Source organism: Tenrec ecaudatus, chromosome 4 (genome assembly GCF_050624435.1).
Source record: "Tenrec ecaudatus isolate mTenEca1 chromosome 4, mTenEca1.hap1, whole genome shotgun sequence".
Taxonomy (NCBI): domain Eukaryota; kingdom Metazoa; phylum Chordata; class Mammalia; order Afrosoricida; family Tenrecidae; genus Tenrec; species Tenrec ecaudatus.
Genome location: NC_134533.1, coordinates 197128274 through 197144860, shown reverse-complemented (window position 1 = coordinate 197144860; position 16587 = coordinate 197128274). Strand labels below are relative to the sequence as shown.

Genomic DNA, 16587 nt, shown 5'->3' with positions numbered 1-16587 from the left:
ATATGATTCGACCATAAATTTTCTACTATTTAACGTGTCCTCGTCCCACAATATATACTGGAATGCTTCCTGTGACCTGAATGGTGTTGACGCATTTTGTCTCCATCGTCTCTGTCCAATTCTGCCCGACAACCACCACCCCAAAAGGCAGGCATCTGAGACGTTCTGACCGCACACACATCTGCAAGGACCTCCCCCTTCTCTAAATTCCCTCACTCCTACCTCTGTACTCCTATTACTCAATGACATATACAGCAACGCTACTTCCTGATGGCAAGAATTCTCTTATCGTCTTTGTTTCTTCCAACATGCTTAATACGTAGGCTGCCACAAAGACCTGATGTACTAAATGAACACCTCAAAAGACGTATTTAAATTCGCTGCAGGAACCATAGCATACCAATTAACTGTTAGCCACCAAGATGACGGCCCACGGCCCTCAAACCCAGAAAATCAATCTCAGGAGGTTTTGCTTATGTGTACGAAGCATCCTTAACTGTGACCCTTGCGTGATTTAGTATATATGTGAAAATACACGCATGCAGTCACATACTGAATGTACATATGCTTATAGAGATATCTATCTGTGCGTGTATGTATGTGTCCGTGTATGTGTGTGTACTGCATTTTTCCTTTTTGGTTGTTGCTAGTGAGAAAAATGTGGGACAGAACTCAAACTCTCAAGAAGCCCAGATCTACTGGAAGTTAAGACTAGAGGACTTTCTGAGACTACCGCCGAGGGACTCTTGAAACCTGAAACGGTGCTTATACCTGGAGACCACCCTTCAGGTAAACAAGAGATGAGTTTATAAAATAAAGAACGTAAACTATGAGATATACAAGCTTCTTTCAAAAATCAGCCCTTTAAGGCCAACTTGATGAAAATTTCTCCAGAGTAAAGAGGAGAGAGCAAGGAAGCAGGGAAAGTAAAGGTTTAGGGATGGCACAACCCTAGGGAAATGCATGAGAATGGCACACTTTAGAAACGTAACCAGTAGCCATGAGTAATCCATGTAGAAATTGTTCAATAAAAACCTAATTTACTGTATAAATTTTTTAAAAACAGACAAAAATGCTTCAAATCAACTATGTATTCATCCTTGAACTTGCTCATCCGTGGATCGACATCTAAATTTTTTTGCTTTTCACAAACGTAAACCCAGGGTAAAAGATGTTGATGTCAGAACAGCCGCTATCGCTCCACATAGTACTAGAAGCAGCATGATCTTCAGCATCTTACGGCAATCTTTCACCTGCCTCTAAGCCAGACTAATTCTTCCATGCTTTACAAATAACACTCCCCAACTTACCTCAAACAAGCGTAAGTCAGCAGGAACTCGGTCCCCAACAGAAACACAAACGGTATCACCTGGAACCAAATCTCGGGCAAGGGTGTGCTCCAGTTTTCCTTCACGGACACTGCACCAAGGAGCAAACATAAACTCGGTGAGAAGAAAGCATGACGCTCGTCTGAAAAGAATTCTTTCTGCTGAGCGTGCCTGAGGGAAAGCATTCTCCTCCCACCGCCACCTCCAAGGAGAGAAGCCAATCATAACCCAGAAAAGGGATGCTTCTGTGCTCTGCTCCGAGGACAAAGTCGATGGAAAAGCTAGCGAGCTCAACTGGAAAATGCACTAACGGAGACTCCATCGGAATCATCCGGGTGTCTCTGCCCATCACTCCACCCGGGAAAGTGCTCAACACGTATGTGCAAGGAAAAGCAAATACGTTGAATTAATCCATGTCTTGAGAAATCTCAAAAATAAGAAAGCAAGCTCAAACCCAGGCCCACCAGCCATTCCACAGGAGAGAGCTGGGGCTGTCTGCTCCCGTACAGATTCACGGCCCTGGCAATCCACAGGAGAAGCTCTACTATTACACAGGGCGGCCGTGAGTTGGATCTGACTTGATAACAACGGTTTGGTTTGTTAAAGTGAACAGAAAAAAATTTTTTTTCTCCATGTCTGGTTAATGATTTATTATTATACAAATCTGGAACCATAATGCAGTTAATACTTTTATTATTTTGCTTTACAATTCAATGTTTTAAACATATTTAAGACAGTTGGGAAAACTGCACACTACCATTTGAGGACATTTTCTTCATTTCAGCATGCAATTATCACAGTGAACTTTGGCATGGACTAAATGGTACTGCGTTTTGGTTTGCATCTGCAATAATACACTTTCCAATGCACTCTGTCTGAGGACGAGACTACTCACATCTCTGGCCGATGCTCAGAGGGAATTTAATGAAGGCTGAATCCACTCGGGTACTCTGCAGTATGGATTTTGAGCTTTCACTGTCATACACAGCGTTCAGTGAAGGGGGTGGTCAGAAATTAGGCTCTAATACAATTTCCTTCTCTGATCTTGGATTTTATTATTTACAATCCTTGGATCACAACAGGCTGGTGTGCACCTTCTGTGTGGAATTAGCTGACACCCCACTTAAAGGCTTTATGATAAGCCTTTAAGACCCCAGATGCTATTCTTTGTGAAACTTGGGCACCATGATATTTCTTCATCACCCTTGGCTATAGCACCTTCAGTGGTCACTTCCTGAGGGCAGGGCCCTATCATAAGTACAAGCTGTTCTTAGATGAGGGTTACAATTAAATGCAAGCTCAAAATCCATTCGTACGTCTAAGGTTTATGTATGTATGTACATCCCTGGTTCACTTTAAAGGGTGCATTTTCAGTTTCTTGAGAAATAATATAAGTAACGTCCATGGGACATTTGGTAATTTCAATAATATTAATCCAGCCAATCTGCTGGTCACTTTGAAAAGGATAAAGGTTCTACCAAAAACGTACCAATGGCATTCTGGGGGCACAAGTTTACTCAATTCTTCAAGAGATTTTTCTGAACGATATTCCTATGCAAAAGAAAAGGCACAGATTAGTATTTCAAACAAAACATTTATGAAGAAGTACAATTGTGTTTCTATGAATATATTCCATGATATAATTAAATAATTTCAATCACTGTTTAAAAATTTCCCCATTTCTTTCCTGTGCCTATAGTCCTACCCATAAAATCTAGTTCCTATTAAATAATGTTAAATTATAGTGATCAATTTTGATCATTAAATGTTCTCCCAAGTTTTACATTTTAATATTTATTCCACAAATCTTAGGTTACTTATAAGATAAAGCTGACTAATGCGTATGAAAGTATATAATTTTCAGTCAATTAAAGTTAATAACATTGAGCTTCATAATTAAAGATAATTTTGCACTTAGTGTTTAAGGATTAAAGAAGTCAAAGACAATTAACTATAAGTAATATTTGCTTTGAGGATTTAAACTCATGCTAAGTGCAATGGTTTCTGGAATAAATCTGCTTGAAAAAACAAAACGAGGATGTGGCCATCCTGTATTAATGGAAACCTTCCCTCTCATGCTGAATTACAGAAACAAAAGATTCTCAGGAGCCCTAGCTCTGTGGTGCTCCACCCGTCTTCCATCCACAGAACTCTATCTGAGATCTGTGGCTACCTTCCACCTCACTCTACTATGCAGTTCCCATTTCCACATGCATCAGATTTCATACATCACTGCTACATTTAGCTCCGTCTTCAACGGAGGACACGAATCTCTGGGGCCAAGGAGGACGTGGACAGGGTGAAAGGGAGGGGGTGTTTTGAAATAGCTGCAGTTGAAATTTCGCATCCATCAAAACTCTCTCAAACATAAAATCCAAAACTGTATTAGAATAATTTAGCATTCAATCAATCTTTTTTGGCAAGAGATATTAGAGAAGGCTTCCAAAGGCTTGTGGAAAAAATGAAATCAATGATAATTAACTCTTTCCAAACTTCTTAAAGCTCCCTTGCAAATATGTAAGTAAACAGAATCTATAAAATCCAAAAAGCTCTAAGACACTCCCCCAGTCAGACCAAAGACACAAAAGAAGTGGACCCTTTACTCAAAAATTCCATAAAAAGCTACAAGATACCCAACAAGCTTAGATCCTGAAATAAATGACACAGCTGTCCAACCTTTATCTCATGCATTACTAATCTCTACTCTCTATAACTACAAAGATACCTCTCCATCCAAGGGTCACTTGACACCACCACCACATACCAAAGAATACCTGAGGCCCATCTCTAAAAACAATCATCTTTTAGACACCAAATCTTGAGAGGTAGTTTTTTCAAATTTACTGTAAGGTAACATCATTTGATTATAATTAGTTATCTTATAGCTGAGAAGAGGGTGGAGAATGAGAATGAGAGAGATACAGGTAGACATAAGTATAAAAAGTACTCTCTTCTTCCTAAATAAAACAAGACTACTAGATCATGATAGAGCTTTAAGAATGTTTCCTGTGTTTTTGTAAAGGTTCAATCGACAAAAGAACCTCGCTGGAGAGAGGTTGTGTTTTAATTTGTTTTAAGGGACTGTGTGATTGGTCTCTCGGGCACTGTAGGGCGAAGGGTCAATCTTTTGATCCTACATTGGAAACTAAGCTTTCCACAATGTTCTGATCCTTTCTTGAGTTTTCCCAAATGAATCTATGATAAAGATATTTAGTAGATGGTCTGAGCCACTACATTTTAGAAGTTTACAGTAAATTAATCATCTGTGCAAAATTTCCCCATTGACTGCCAAAATCACAATCACTTATGGTTTTACGTTGTTTGTTTTTAGAAAAATGGCAGTCTATATTCCAGAAAGAATAAGCTACAAAGTTCTTCCATTTGTAGTGATAACATCTGTCGGAATCCTTTTGCAAAAAGACACACACATTATACATCTGAGGCATTATTAATGAAAACCCGTGGATCCCAGTTCCTGGCCCAATGGGTGATATTTATTCTGCATCCTAAAAACTACCTTGAAAGACACCCAGCCTTGAATGAATTGTGCTAGCCAAAGCAGCTCCACTTGCCCCAGGGCAACTTGCGGCTGCTACACGGAAAAGAATTCCGGAGAAACAGGATCCATACTGGTCAGCTAAAGAGGGACTTCATGCATGCACTCCAGGTGACCGGATTCCAGCGGGTTTTTCTACACTGGGTTTCTACGAAACCCCTGATTCATTAAGTTAGACATCGCCCTAGGGTGCTCGGAGGGTAATGGGAGTGTGCAGGGCACAACTTGTTGCTATGAGGCTGCTGTGGTTGTTGCTGTTGTCAGGTCTAACTCGCAGTGACTGGGGCCTGTACTCGGCTCCCCATTGCTGGGTCGGAACTCACTTTGCAACCACTGTGTCTTCCTGGAGGCTCTTCCTCTTTCACTGAACCTCTGCTTGCTCTAGCATGATGTCATCGACCAGGGGCTGGTCTCTTAGGGAAACATGTCCAGAGCATCCCCTCGATTCTAAGGAGTATTGTGGCAGACCTTCCTCCAAGACAGACTTGTGTGTTCTTCTGGCAGCCCAAGTACTCATGATGTTTTTCAAGCGCATCGGTTTTCCCGAGGTGTTCTGTACTCACTGTCCAGCATGCACCTGCATGTGGCACTTCCCACAGGGAGAAGGACACGGCCAAGTGCCCCAGGCAGGCCTACAGTCTTGGAGCTACCCGAAGGGGAAGTGCTACTCTGTCCTACTGGGTCACTATGAGTTGCAACGGAGTTGCTGGAAGTGGCTTTTAATAAAAACTCTGACATCACACCCACATTATTGACAATTTTAAAAGAGGGCTCTTTTCATGTTTCATTTGAGTTTCAATGGTTTGCTGATATAAAGTTTGAACAAGATCAGATCATCTCTACTGTGAAAAAGGAAGAATTTTAAAACACACAAAACAAAAGCAAGTAACTAACAGTGTTTAGAAGCATCCTTCAGTTTCTTCAAAAAGACTGAAATGAAGTAAGATTAGGGGGAAATGTTTAAGTAAATCAGTAAGTCGTTCTGCTAGGAGGAACATTCACAGAGATATAGAATTCTCTTCAAACACTACTTTATAAATTAACTTTTTAATTCTACACCTTTTTGGTTTCTTCTGGATAGGTATTATTACATAGGGTTATAAGAATAGAATTCTGAATTTTGTATTTTTTTAATTAGAAACATAAAAAAATCTATTACCCAATTTTTTCCCACTTACTATACTTTCTGGTTCCGTGTGTTTTTGTTATTCTAACACCCTGAGATTAAAAAACTAGACTTTCTTCACTCAATTGCCTGAATCAAAGCAGTCAAGTTAGTCCCACACATGTTTGCAAAGTTGTCTGGATTTAGTATTACTTGAAAAACATAAAAGATGACATGTTCCCATAGACATCGCCACCCTCCTGTGACTGCTGATCTCACTAGGAACTGTGCTGATCTTTTACAACAATTAACTAAGATACCACTTTCAGGTTGGCAAAATAGGATACCCACTCACCTGAACAAAGGCAACTGTGACGACAATAAGTATTGCCTAAAAGATAACAAAACAACAGCTTTTAAAATCAGACATTAACTAAAGAAAAAAAAAACATTCTATTTTTCCGGACTCCACAGCACCAAGATAACAGATTCTAAGCCTTGAGAACAGCCTATTGGGTTGAAAAAAATCATGGCTCTGTCCAGAAGCCTGTGGAGAACTTATAGCTGGTGGTGGCCCCTGGGGTAGCATCTCCAACGTTTTCATTTCAGAACCACTCTGTACACTTACAAAGGAGCTCTGGTGACACAGTGGTTAAGCGCTCGGCTGGCAACTGAGAGGCTGACACACAGACCCACCAACAGCTCCACGAGGGAAAGACGAGGCAGACATCCAGAAAAGACTGCGGTCCTGGAAACCCCATGGGACAATTCTACTCTGTCCTGAGGGGTCACCATGAAACAGAATCGATGCACACCAAAGGATTTGGTGTTATACTTTTAAAAAACTGAGAATCACACAGAACATTTGTTTATGAGGATGATAGCTACTGGTCTCTATCATTAAATAGTCCAATCATTAATCGGTTTTCATTTCTACTTATTAATTCATCTGAAAAATAGCAAGTCTGTTACATGTTAACATAAATAATGCTTTGTATAAATATCCTATTTATTTTTCAAAAGATAAAAGTAAAGGTTGAGAAAAGTGGAACTAAAATAAAATTTTTTTCCTAAATATCTTTAATGAATCTGATACTTTATCAATGACATTTTCATCTGTTACATTAAAATCCATTGATTTTACTTGCATTTTGAACAGATCACCCACCAATAATGAATTTATAACATCATGCACTGGTCATTTGGAAAACATTGGTGTTAGTCAAGTTGTCCTAATACTAAAAAATTTCATAACAGCAGCAAAAAAAACAAAAATTACACATGGATTACTACAAAAACCTCTTTTTAGAAAGTCAAACATAGTGAAAAACTGTTGATGGTGGTACAGAAACACTTGAATTTCTATCAGTTGTCTTCCTTAAAGCCAAGACTCACAACTTCAAAATAAGTCTGCCAATTACTCAGGTACTCAAGTAGCCTTTTCTTCAGGAAAGACCCATATTCAGCTCACAACTTAAATAATCACCTTTCCTTAAGTCAACCATATTTTCATATTGAGTCATTTTATGTATCTCTCCTTTTTAATCACACAGAATATTAATGGGTATATTCATGGCCCAAAGGACGTAATAAAATTAATTTTTACTTTCTACTTTACAAATCTGGCAAGACTGGAAGATGTACACTAGTACAGACAGGAAATAGAAACGCAGGGAATCCAAAATTGATGACACCTTAAGGACCAGTGGTGAGAGTGACAATACCAGGAGGGTGGAGGCAAGGTATGGCGTAAAGGGGGAACCGATCACAGGGATCTACACATAACCTCCTCCCTGGGGGACAGACAATAGAAAAGTGGGTGAAGGGAGACATTGGACAGTGAAAGACATGACAAAATAATAATTTATAAATTATCAAGGATTCAGCAGGGAGGGAGGAGGAAAATGAGGAGCTGATGCCAGGGGCTTAAGTGGAGAACAATTGTTTTGAGAATGATGAGGGCAATGAATGTACAAATGTGCTTTGTACAATTGATTTATGTATCGATTGTGGTAAGAGTTGTATAAACCCCCAATAAAATGATTTTTTAAAAAAAAGCTTCCTCAGAATTTTGGGGATCTTCAGTTGGCAATGAGGCATTAATAATCAGAAGATGTAGTGTATGAAATACAGCAAATCCTGAAAAACACTCTCAAATTACTTTCCAAAAAATTATTTTTACTGTTTTATCAGTAACACACATAAGAGAAATTATGGAAGAAAACAGTGACTGCCAGCACGGTGTGGGTGTCACTGTCTTGAGTTGAGGTAAGGCCTAACAGTTGTGGCCACCCACTGCTTTTGCACCACTCATGCAAATACCAATTTGAAAAGATAGTAACATTTCCGATTATGAAATCATGTTGACCTTCCCAAGGTCCTTGAGAGAAGATCAGGAACACCTGGAAGCCCGAAACCAACAATCCAAAAACTGTTACCTGACATTAATTTCTACTGTGTTCTTAATCAAAATGCATTTCTTTCAATGTGTGTCTGTACTTGCTACAAATGGACTACTACGAAACAGGACTAAGGAAAACAGGACGTGAAAGAAAGGAGTCCGTGAAAGCGAGAATAAACTAGACTGAAAGAGTAAAATCATAAACAAAAATACAGTATGCACTGTTGAAGATTGATCTTAATTTCATATAGCAGGCTATCTGAATTAGAAAATAAAACAATTAAAACTGTAACTGGAGATTATTATGAATATTTCTATCTAGGAAATGATCACGTTGTTAAATAATTCTAAAGAGTGTCAATCCAGAGGACGATGTAAGATATGAAAATAATAATCTATAACTTATCAAGGGTTCATGAGGGAGGGAGGGGGGGAAGGGAGGGGGAAAATGAGGAGCTGCTACCAAGGGCTCAAGTAGAAAGAAAATGCTTTGAAAATGATGATGGCAACAATGTACAGATGTTCTTGACACAAAGGATGAATGTATGGATTGTGTTAAGAGATGTAGGAACCCCCAATAAAAGTATTTAATAAAAAAGAGTGTCAATCATAGATACTTGAGTATTATTGAATATTACTGCAACTGAAAACAATGTGTGTATATATATGTATGTAGATATATATATATATATATAAAACGAAAAAAATCCTAAAGAAACACTGCACTTTTTAATCCATTTTCCCAAATACTTTTCAATCCCAATGTACATAATTAACCAACAGCTAAAAAGGAATGAGCTTCTTACCACAGTGATACTGACGGCATCATCAAACTGATGCATTATGATACTGATGACTGCAGACGCCAGGAGCAGCATGATAAGGGGATTTTTAAACTGAAAGTGAAAAGAAATGGCAATTCAATACTGCTGTGTATGAATGGCAGATCTGTTTTATCTCAGCAAAACCTTAAACAAAAAAAATCTTAAAACTATACAAGCATGACTGGAAATAATGAGACTACATCTGGATTATTTTATATATCCCTCTCAATTCAACAAATCAAAACATTGTTCATCTTTTACATTTAAGATCTTGTTTCACAACAGCTCCTTTTCAGAAATGAAGAAAAAATAAATATCAATGTCAAATGTATTCCTGGCAGTAAATGTATATTTACAATCAACTAATTTTTTTATAACAGCTATTCTCAATTCCAATCAATTAATTTAACAAATACAGCTGTTCTCAGTTTTTACCAAGGCTAGGAAAAGGAAGCATTGGAATGCCAAGCATGGAACTACTCCAAGCTCTTCCAACTGCACACCCTGTGCCCCAAACATCAAGCTAATGTTAGAATTTTGTCCTCTGTCAACATGGTGTCAATTGCGCTTCACATTGCAAAGTGAGCGAGCTTCAGAGAGTATCTCCCAGCCAAGAATCCTAGAGCCTAGATATCCTAGCTTGGAAATTCAAGGCCACCGCCTCTTACCCACTCTGAAAATCAAGGTTCTACTCGGTCGCTCAGTAACTCCACCATGCTTCACATCAGAACTGTGTGAGGAACTTCTAGCAAATGCCAACGCCCACTAACATATCAGACAAATTAAACCTCAAAAAAATCTCAAAGTCTTTCCTGAAAGATAATCATAATGATCTTTTGAAAAATTATAAACAGCTAATAGCTATTCAAAGTTACCACTTTCCAGGGAGCTTAATAGAGGAAGCTTTAAGACTCAGACATCAGCATTTTTAAAGCACTTTAAGTGATTCGAAGAACAGCTGGTTAAAAAAAATTATTGCTTTAGCAAAATAAAATTTCAAAGCAATATATGGATCAGGACTAACAAAATGAGGAACCCAAGTTCTAGGTTTAATCAGCCTTTTGTATGCGATGATACATTTAAATCTCAGTTTTCTCCTCAGGTACCTTGGCCCAAGGATGGTAATAAAGATTTACTAAGAATGTATATTAAATCAAAGCTCTGTAGAAGCCATAAAATGTTCTTCAAATGCTGTTATCATAATATTTTACAGTCTTTTTTGTGTGTTTGCTTGTTGCCCCCAAACACTGCTCCACAGTACTAAGCACATACTTGACAGATGGCAGGCACTGGGCAGGTGTTTGCAGAGCAAACCCGGTGTTCTCTATATAGGAATCAAGAGTCACTCCGTGCTTTATGATGAACACAAGAATCCCTATTAGCTGTTGCTTATATTTAAGTACACTGGAGGTATGGTTTCACCTCCTTCTCACAGCAATGTGATGAGGCAGGTACTCCCCCTCTAACTCCAGAGCAACACGCAAATATCACCTGAAGTTTCAGGTCATGTGAAGATGGAATACGTTTAAGAACACAAATATACATTTAAACATATTCCCTAAAGAATATACAGATACATATTGCTGGGCAATTGGCGATTGGATATTGTACTTATCAGACTTACCAACAGGAAAATAATCTCAAAGTCTTTCCTGAAAGATTGACATACTGATCTTTGGAAAAAATTATAAATGGTTAATAGCTATTCAAAGCTACCACTTCCCAGGGTGCTTTATAGAGGAAGCGTAACAAATAATACAGCTAAGACTACCGGTCATAAATTAAGGTAGAATTTGTCCTCAGGCAGTCTGGGCTTCAATTACCTACCTCACTTTTACTAATTTTGTAAGCTGCCATAATTACCTTAGAAAATGAACATTTCTGTAATAATAAAAAAGAAGTTAGCAGCAAAGCTATAGTCAATAGTACCACCTTCATGTGGTGTGTCCACACGGAAAGCGCTGCCAGCAACCCAGGCAATGAAAAATGCAAGTTAAGAAATGTTAAAGGCATTTCCTTCTTCCATAAATAACCTCTATAGAAGTAAACAACCACTGTAACAAAACCACGCATGTACATGACACATCAGAAGAGGACATAAAAAATCGCTCACCTGAGAAATATACTTCTTCCACAATGGCTCATCTTCACTGATATCAAACTCATTCCAGCCATGGAACGCTCGTCTGTGACCAACCTCACACTTGTTCAGGCCATTCTGAAGGTCAGCCTATCCGATTGCACACGTGAGAGTTAGTGAGGTCACAAGCACAAACCAAATGAAGAAAACCACGAAGGAGGACATGCATCTGACTACAGTTCTAGTCTACGGTGGCAAATGGCAGGGCAGTGGCTCCCTGGGGCCAGCGTGACAGCTGGGCCAGCAAAGGTAACTGCAAAGGATGTGGGAAGTTTGAGGAAGGATGACTATGGTTTCTATCTTAATCGTGAAGGTGGTTGTCCAGGTAGATGCATTTACCAAAACACCAACTATAGTGTGCTTAAAACTGGCCCATTTTATTGTATGTCAATTATGTTGCATGAAAGTTGTTGGTTTTTTTAAAATGTATGAAACAAAGTAGAGTTCAACCATAAACGTATGTTTCTCCATGGGAAAAGCGGAATAGCACGAGCCAAGCACAAGATTTACCGAAAGTAAAATACTTGTGGCTTAAACTAGTCATGTTTATGGTCATTATTTTATAAAATTAGTTTCTCCAAGAGAACATTCAAGGAGTTTTAACAACCATGCTTGTTCTGAGTCTATCAAAACCCTGAAACTGGTATTACTTTTGCTCTTAAGTTGCAAAATGTTTTAGGGGGGGGGGGGGATGTGTTTCCTAAATCACTGAGAATCATGAAACTTAAAAAAAAAAAACAAGAAACTAAAGATCAAGTGGTTCTTGGGTTATTTATGCTCTGTGAAGATCGCCGACAACCTTCAGTCACTGTCTGTTGATGACTTAATTTATCACAGGAATAAATATTTCTCTATCCCCCAAATAATTAGGTCTTCCTAGCCAAAAGCTAAATTGCCAATATTTTTCATAACATTATGTGGTGGAGGGAAATTTTTTGATATGGCTTTTGGATCCATGTCTCTACCTCCCCCCAAATGGCTGCGTGGGACCACACACACAGGACACGTGTAACACTGAGGGCAGGGATGCTGTCACGCCCTGCAATAAGGATGAGCCAAGTCCCAGGACCTTGGAGGAAGAGCCCCCAGTACAGCATGCTGGGCTCTCTGTCTGAAGTGGTGGAGGCTGAGACCAGCGGCACCAGAGGGCGAGGCAAGGGCACCAAGAGCGCACACAGGAGCGGCACTGAGACTACCAGACTGGGAGGCAGCGCGGTGGGCTGGTTTCCTGCCATGACGGCAGAGGTCAAGGGACCAAGTGCCTGAGGGGCAGATAGAGACTAGGTTATAGGCTGAAGGGAGGTGCTTCTGTGCACCAGTGACTGTATCTTTCCTGTCTACTGATCCCGGCTCGTGATAACCTGCTAACGCCCCTAATAACTACGCTTAATGGTGAAGAGTTTGTGAGCTGCGTGTGGCCACAGCAACCAATTAGCAAACCCAGCAGTGCGATGCGACTCACATATGTTAAAAATATGTAAATGTCTGATGGAAAAGCATTCTTTTTCATGTTTCCTCAGACTACTTTTCAAAACTAGGAAGGTATTGAATTATATAATCAACTAAAACTTATTTCAGTTCTAAACTTATACTTACCTTTTACTTCACCATAAAAAATTTAAAAAATAAATTCTACTTATGTTATTAATTAAACTCATTTCTTCCCATCAGCACAATACTGTCAATGGTAATGATTCAATTAGGTAACCAGTAGCTACCTATGGCTATTTAAAATTAAATAAATTAAAATCAGCTCCCACATCACACTAATCACATTTCAAACACTCGACCGCCCTCATGTCCAATCTGACTCAAAGCGGCCCTACGTAGGGTTTCCATGGATCTCGGTCTTTCCGGGAGCAGACAGCCTCATTTTTCTCCCGAGAAGTGGCTGGTGGGTTTGAACCACCACCCTTGCAGTAAAACAGCAGGCCAATACCTGATAGTGGTATCGGTGTTCCCTCTTATACAGCTAAACCCAAAACTAAACTGATTGCCATCGAGTCGATTCCAATCATAGGGACCCCTAAACTGGATGATTTTGAACACAATGTTTCTATTACTGCTAACAGTGCGATTGGGCAGCAGTGATCTGCAGAATCTAAGTGACTCACTACCACCTCCCCCCCCTGCCCCCCCCCACTAAGCAATTACCTGGAGAATGCTTATAACTTCACTGACTGGTAATTCACTGGCTTTTTTGGATGTCAATACAGGAATCATTGTCTCATTTTCACCATTAGGTATTTTTTGAAAACGTGCAACCTAGAAAATAAAACCAGAGGAAAAACATTTTAGTGCACCAAAACAACACAGTCAAAAATGAGTAAAAATGAAAATCTGAATGTTCATATGAACTTATTCTCCACGGTTACAAAGGCAAATATTTCCACTTTAACAATGAGTAACTAGATCTAGTAAGATAATTTCATACTTTACCATAGGCTATTTTTTAAGAAAATACATTTTGAAAATCAAATCATCTCTAAAACCAATGCCAGTTAGGACACAACATAATTTTCATATTAAAGAAAAAATATGCTGCTTACACACCAATATAAGTGTTAAAGAGTGTAACAGATGTTCTGTCTGGCACAGTGGTTCTCAACCTTCTAATGTTGTGGTGACCCCCAACCATAAAATTATTTTCATTGCTACTTCATAACTGTAATTTTGCTACTGTTATGAATCATCGTGTAACTATCTCATATGCAGGATGTATTTTCATTGTTACAAATTGTCATCACGCCAGGTACTGGTATGCAGCTTATCTTCATGTGGTTGGACCCGCCTGGAGACGGCTAGAGGAGCGGTGTCTGGGTTCCCAAGGCCATTGGAAACACGTGTTTTCTGATGGTCTTAGGCGACCCCTGTGAAAGGGTCGTTCAACCTCCCACAGGAGTGGTGGCCCACAGGTGGAGACAAGCTGGGCTAGCAGATCCCACTGATGACATGTAGCCTTCTCCATTAACTATTCGCCTTGGTCAGCGCGTTTCTTATTTATCCAAAAGGGACATCTGACTGCTCGACTGAAGCACCCCGGCAGCATGTCCACCTGTCCAAGGCTATTCTGAAACTAGGGGGGGGGCGGGAGGGGAGGGGGGAAGAAGCCACAGAGAGCCCTCAGAGGTTACTGCAAGGGGCTGTGACCAAGCAGGATCGTTTGCTGGGATGGTGATGTAGCTTCATGTGTAAATATCATCACAAAACTGTTTTAAGATTCTAGAAATAAATCTCCAGTCCAGATTTGTCTTGGGTCCTACATGGAGGCTTTCTGTAGAAGCAAAGCTGGACGAGCAGGGAGGAAGAAGGAAAGAACCACAGCCAAGAAAACCCTCGAGAGTGTTCTGCTGCGAGGCAGCCTCACTGCTAGCCGACAGCCGACACTTTGAGAGGAGAACTTAGAAACAATTTCAGAAAACACTAGTCACACAAATACTGATCAGAATTAAAGCGGCCGTCTTACAGACAAGACGCAAGTCTTTAAACTTTCAAATGAAATGTGCTCCACCTTGGATGATGGAACACCTTTAGGATAAAATTCCCCGAAAATCTGTGCTAAGGAAATACTTCTTTAAGAAGACGAATGCATCAAAGAAGAAGTTAATACTCCATTAGGTGTCGTTCAGAGATCTATATGCATAAGGAGTCTTCGCACTTACTTCACTACATGGTTAATAGCTGAATAAAAATGTGTTCTCTCAAGGGTGACTGACCTTCTGAAACTACCAAAAAAAAAAATCCACTAATCTCATTTGTTAAAAAGGCAACTCTGAAATACATAAGTACTTAGAAATCAAAGACCAGCAGTAATTATCCATTTTCAAAGAAAAGATACTCTTGATTAAACTGTATCAAGAGTTATAGATTATCTTTCATTCATAAAAAATAAAGTTTTAAAATTATTTCATAGTGTATTATTTTTACACAGTTAAAAAGGTTTAAACCATAAGGGGTAAAGTGCAAAACTTCATAAAAGCCATCTACATTTTAGACTTACTGAGTTTCCTTAATTCAATCTATGAAACAAACTACCAACCACTTGCCAACAAGTCAACCCGACTCATGAAGACCGCGTGTGTCAGAATTGTGTGTCATTGTGAAGACGCTATATAAAAAGCTAGACCAAGAGACTGATGCAATTGAACCATCTGTAAGTTTTATGGAAAATCACCCCCAAATGTCTTGAGTTCTATAAAATACTGAGAACTAAACAAGCTGCAATGGGTTTTATCTTTTGGGATCATAAAGGATGCTTCAGGAAGGTCAAGAAGGAGGTTCTGCCCACAAGTTCCACTCAGTGTTACACCAATACTCTTGGAGGCAAACAGGTTCGCTCCGGCTTCAACAAAAATTAGATAAATAAAATATCTGACTTCTGGGATTCCCAAACGTCAGTTCTTCATACAGAAAATGCCTAAATCACAGGGATACAGCAGTCGGTGTAAGACATGAAAAAAAAATGATAAATTATCAAGGGTTCATGGGAGAGAGGTGGGGAAGGGAGAAAAAACCGAGGAGCTGATACCAAGGGTTCAAGTAGAAAGAAAATGTTTGAAAAAGACGATGGCAACATATGTACTGATGTGCGTGACACAATGGATGTGTGTATGGATTGTAATAAGAGCTGTAAGAGCTCCCAATGTAATAATTTTTTAAAAAGAAAATGCCTAAATCACAAAGTTGTCATGGGATTAAATTCAATAATACAGCACTTGGTCCATTAATAATAAGCACTCAAATAAATGCAACTTAAATAAGAGTTCAAAAGAGCACTCAGATGATAAGCTGTCAAAATCATAGCTACCGTATATACTCAAGTATAAGCCAACCCCAATATCAGCTGAGGCACCTAATTTTACCACAAAAACTGCATTAAAATATGCTGAATGAGTATGTGTGGTATTTTTCTCCAAAAAACTTAATAGTTATTTATACATATTCGAAAGTATAATCAGCTCAAAAAACTCAAATGCAACAGATCCAGACTACTTAAATTGTTGAAGGGAAAACTGATCTGCTCTATAACCTTCACCCAATTCAAAATAAGTTTAAAAAAACTAAATTACTAATCAAGATGAGTAAAGCCAGAGATTTACAATACTACTAAAATATAGTTATCTGGTCTGCCATCTCATTTCAGAAAAATTACTCAACGTCCCCTGGTAATTAAAAACTTCTGTGCCATAGTGCATAATTCAGGATAAAGCGTAGGTATCTGGTTGTGCAATCT

At 39.1% G+C, this 16587-nt stretch overlaps 1 protein-coding gene across 3 annotated transcripts in view; it reads right to left on the bottom strand.

Moving 5' to 3' along the window:
• ATP2C1 (ATPase secretory pathway Ca2+ transporting 1) overlaps positions 1–16587 on the bottom strand; it is a 127708-nt gene that overhangs the window by 47022 nt on the left and 64099 nt on the right. For all 3 annotated transcript variants that reach the window (XM_075547210.1, XM_075547211.1, XM_075547212.1), the window contains 6 exons: positions 13509–13619; positions 11328–11444; positions 9197–9286; positions 6345–6380; positions 2818–2879; positions 1311–1419 (listed from right to left, as the gene is read on the bottom strand). In XM_075547210.1, the coding sequence (XP_075403325.1) occupies positions 1311–1419; positions 2818–2879; positions 6345–6380; positions 9197–9286; positions 11328–11444; positions 13509–13619 (525 nt within the window). The remainder of the gene's footprint in view (positions 1–1310; positions 1420–2817; positions 2880–6344; positions 6381–9196; positions 9287–11327; positions 11445–13508; positions 13620–16587) is intronic.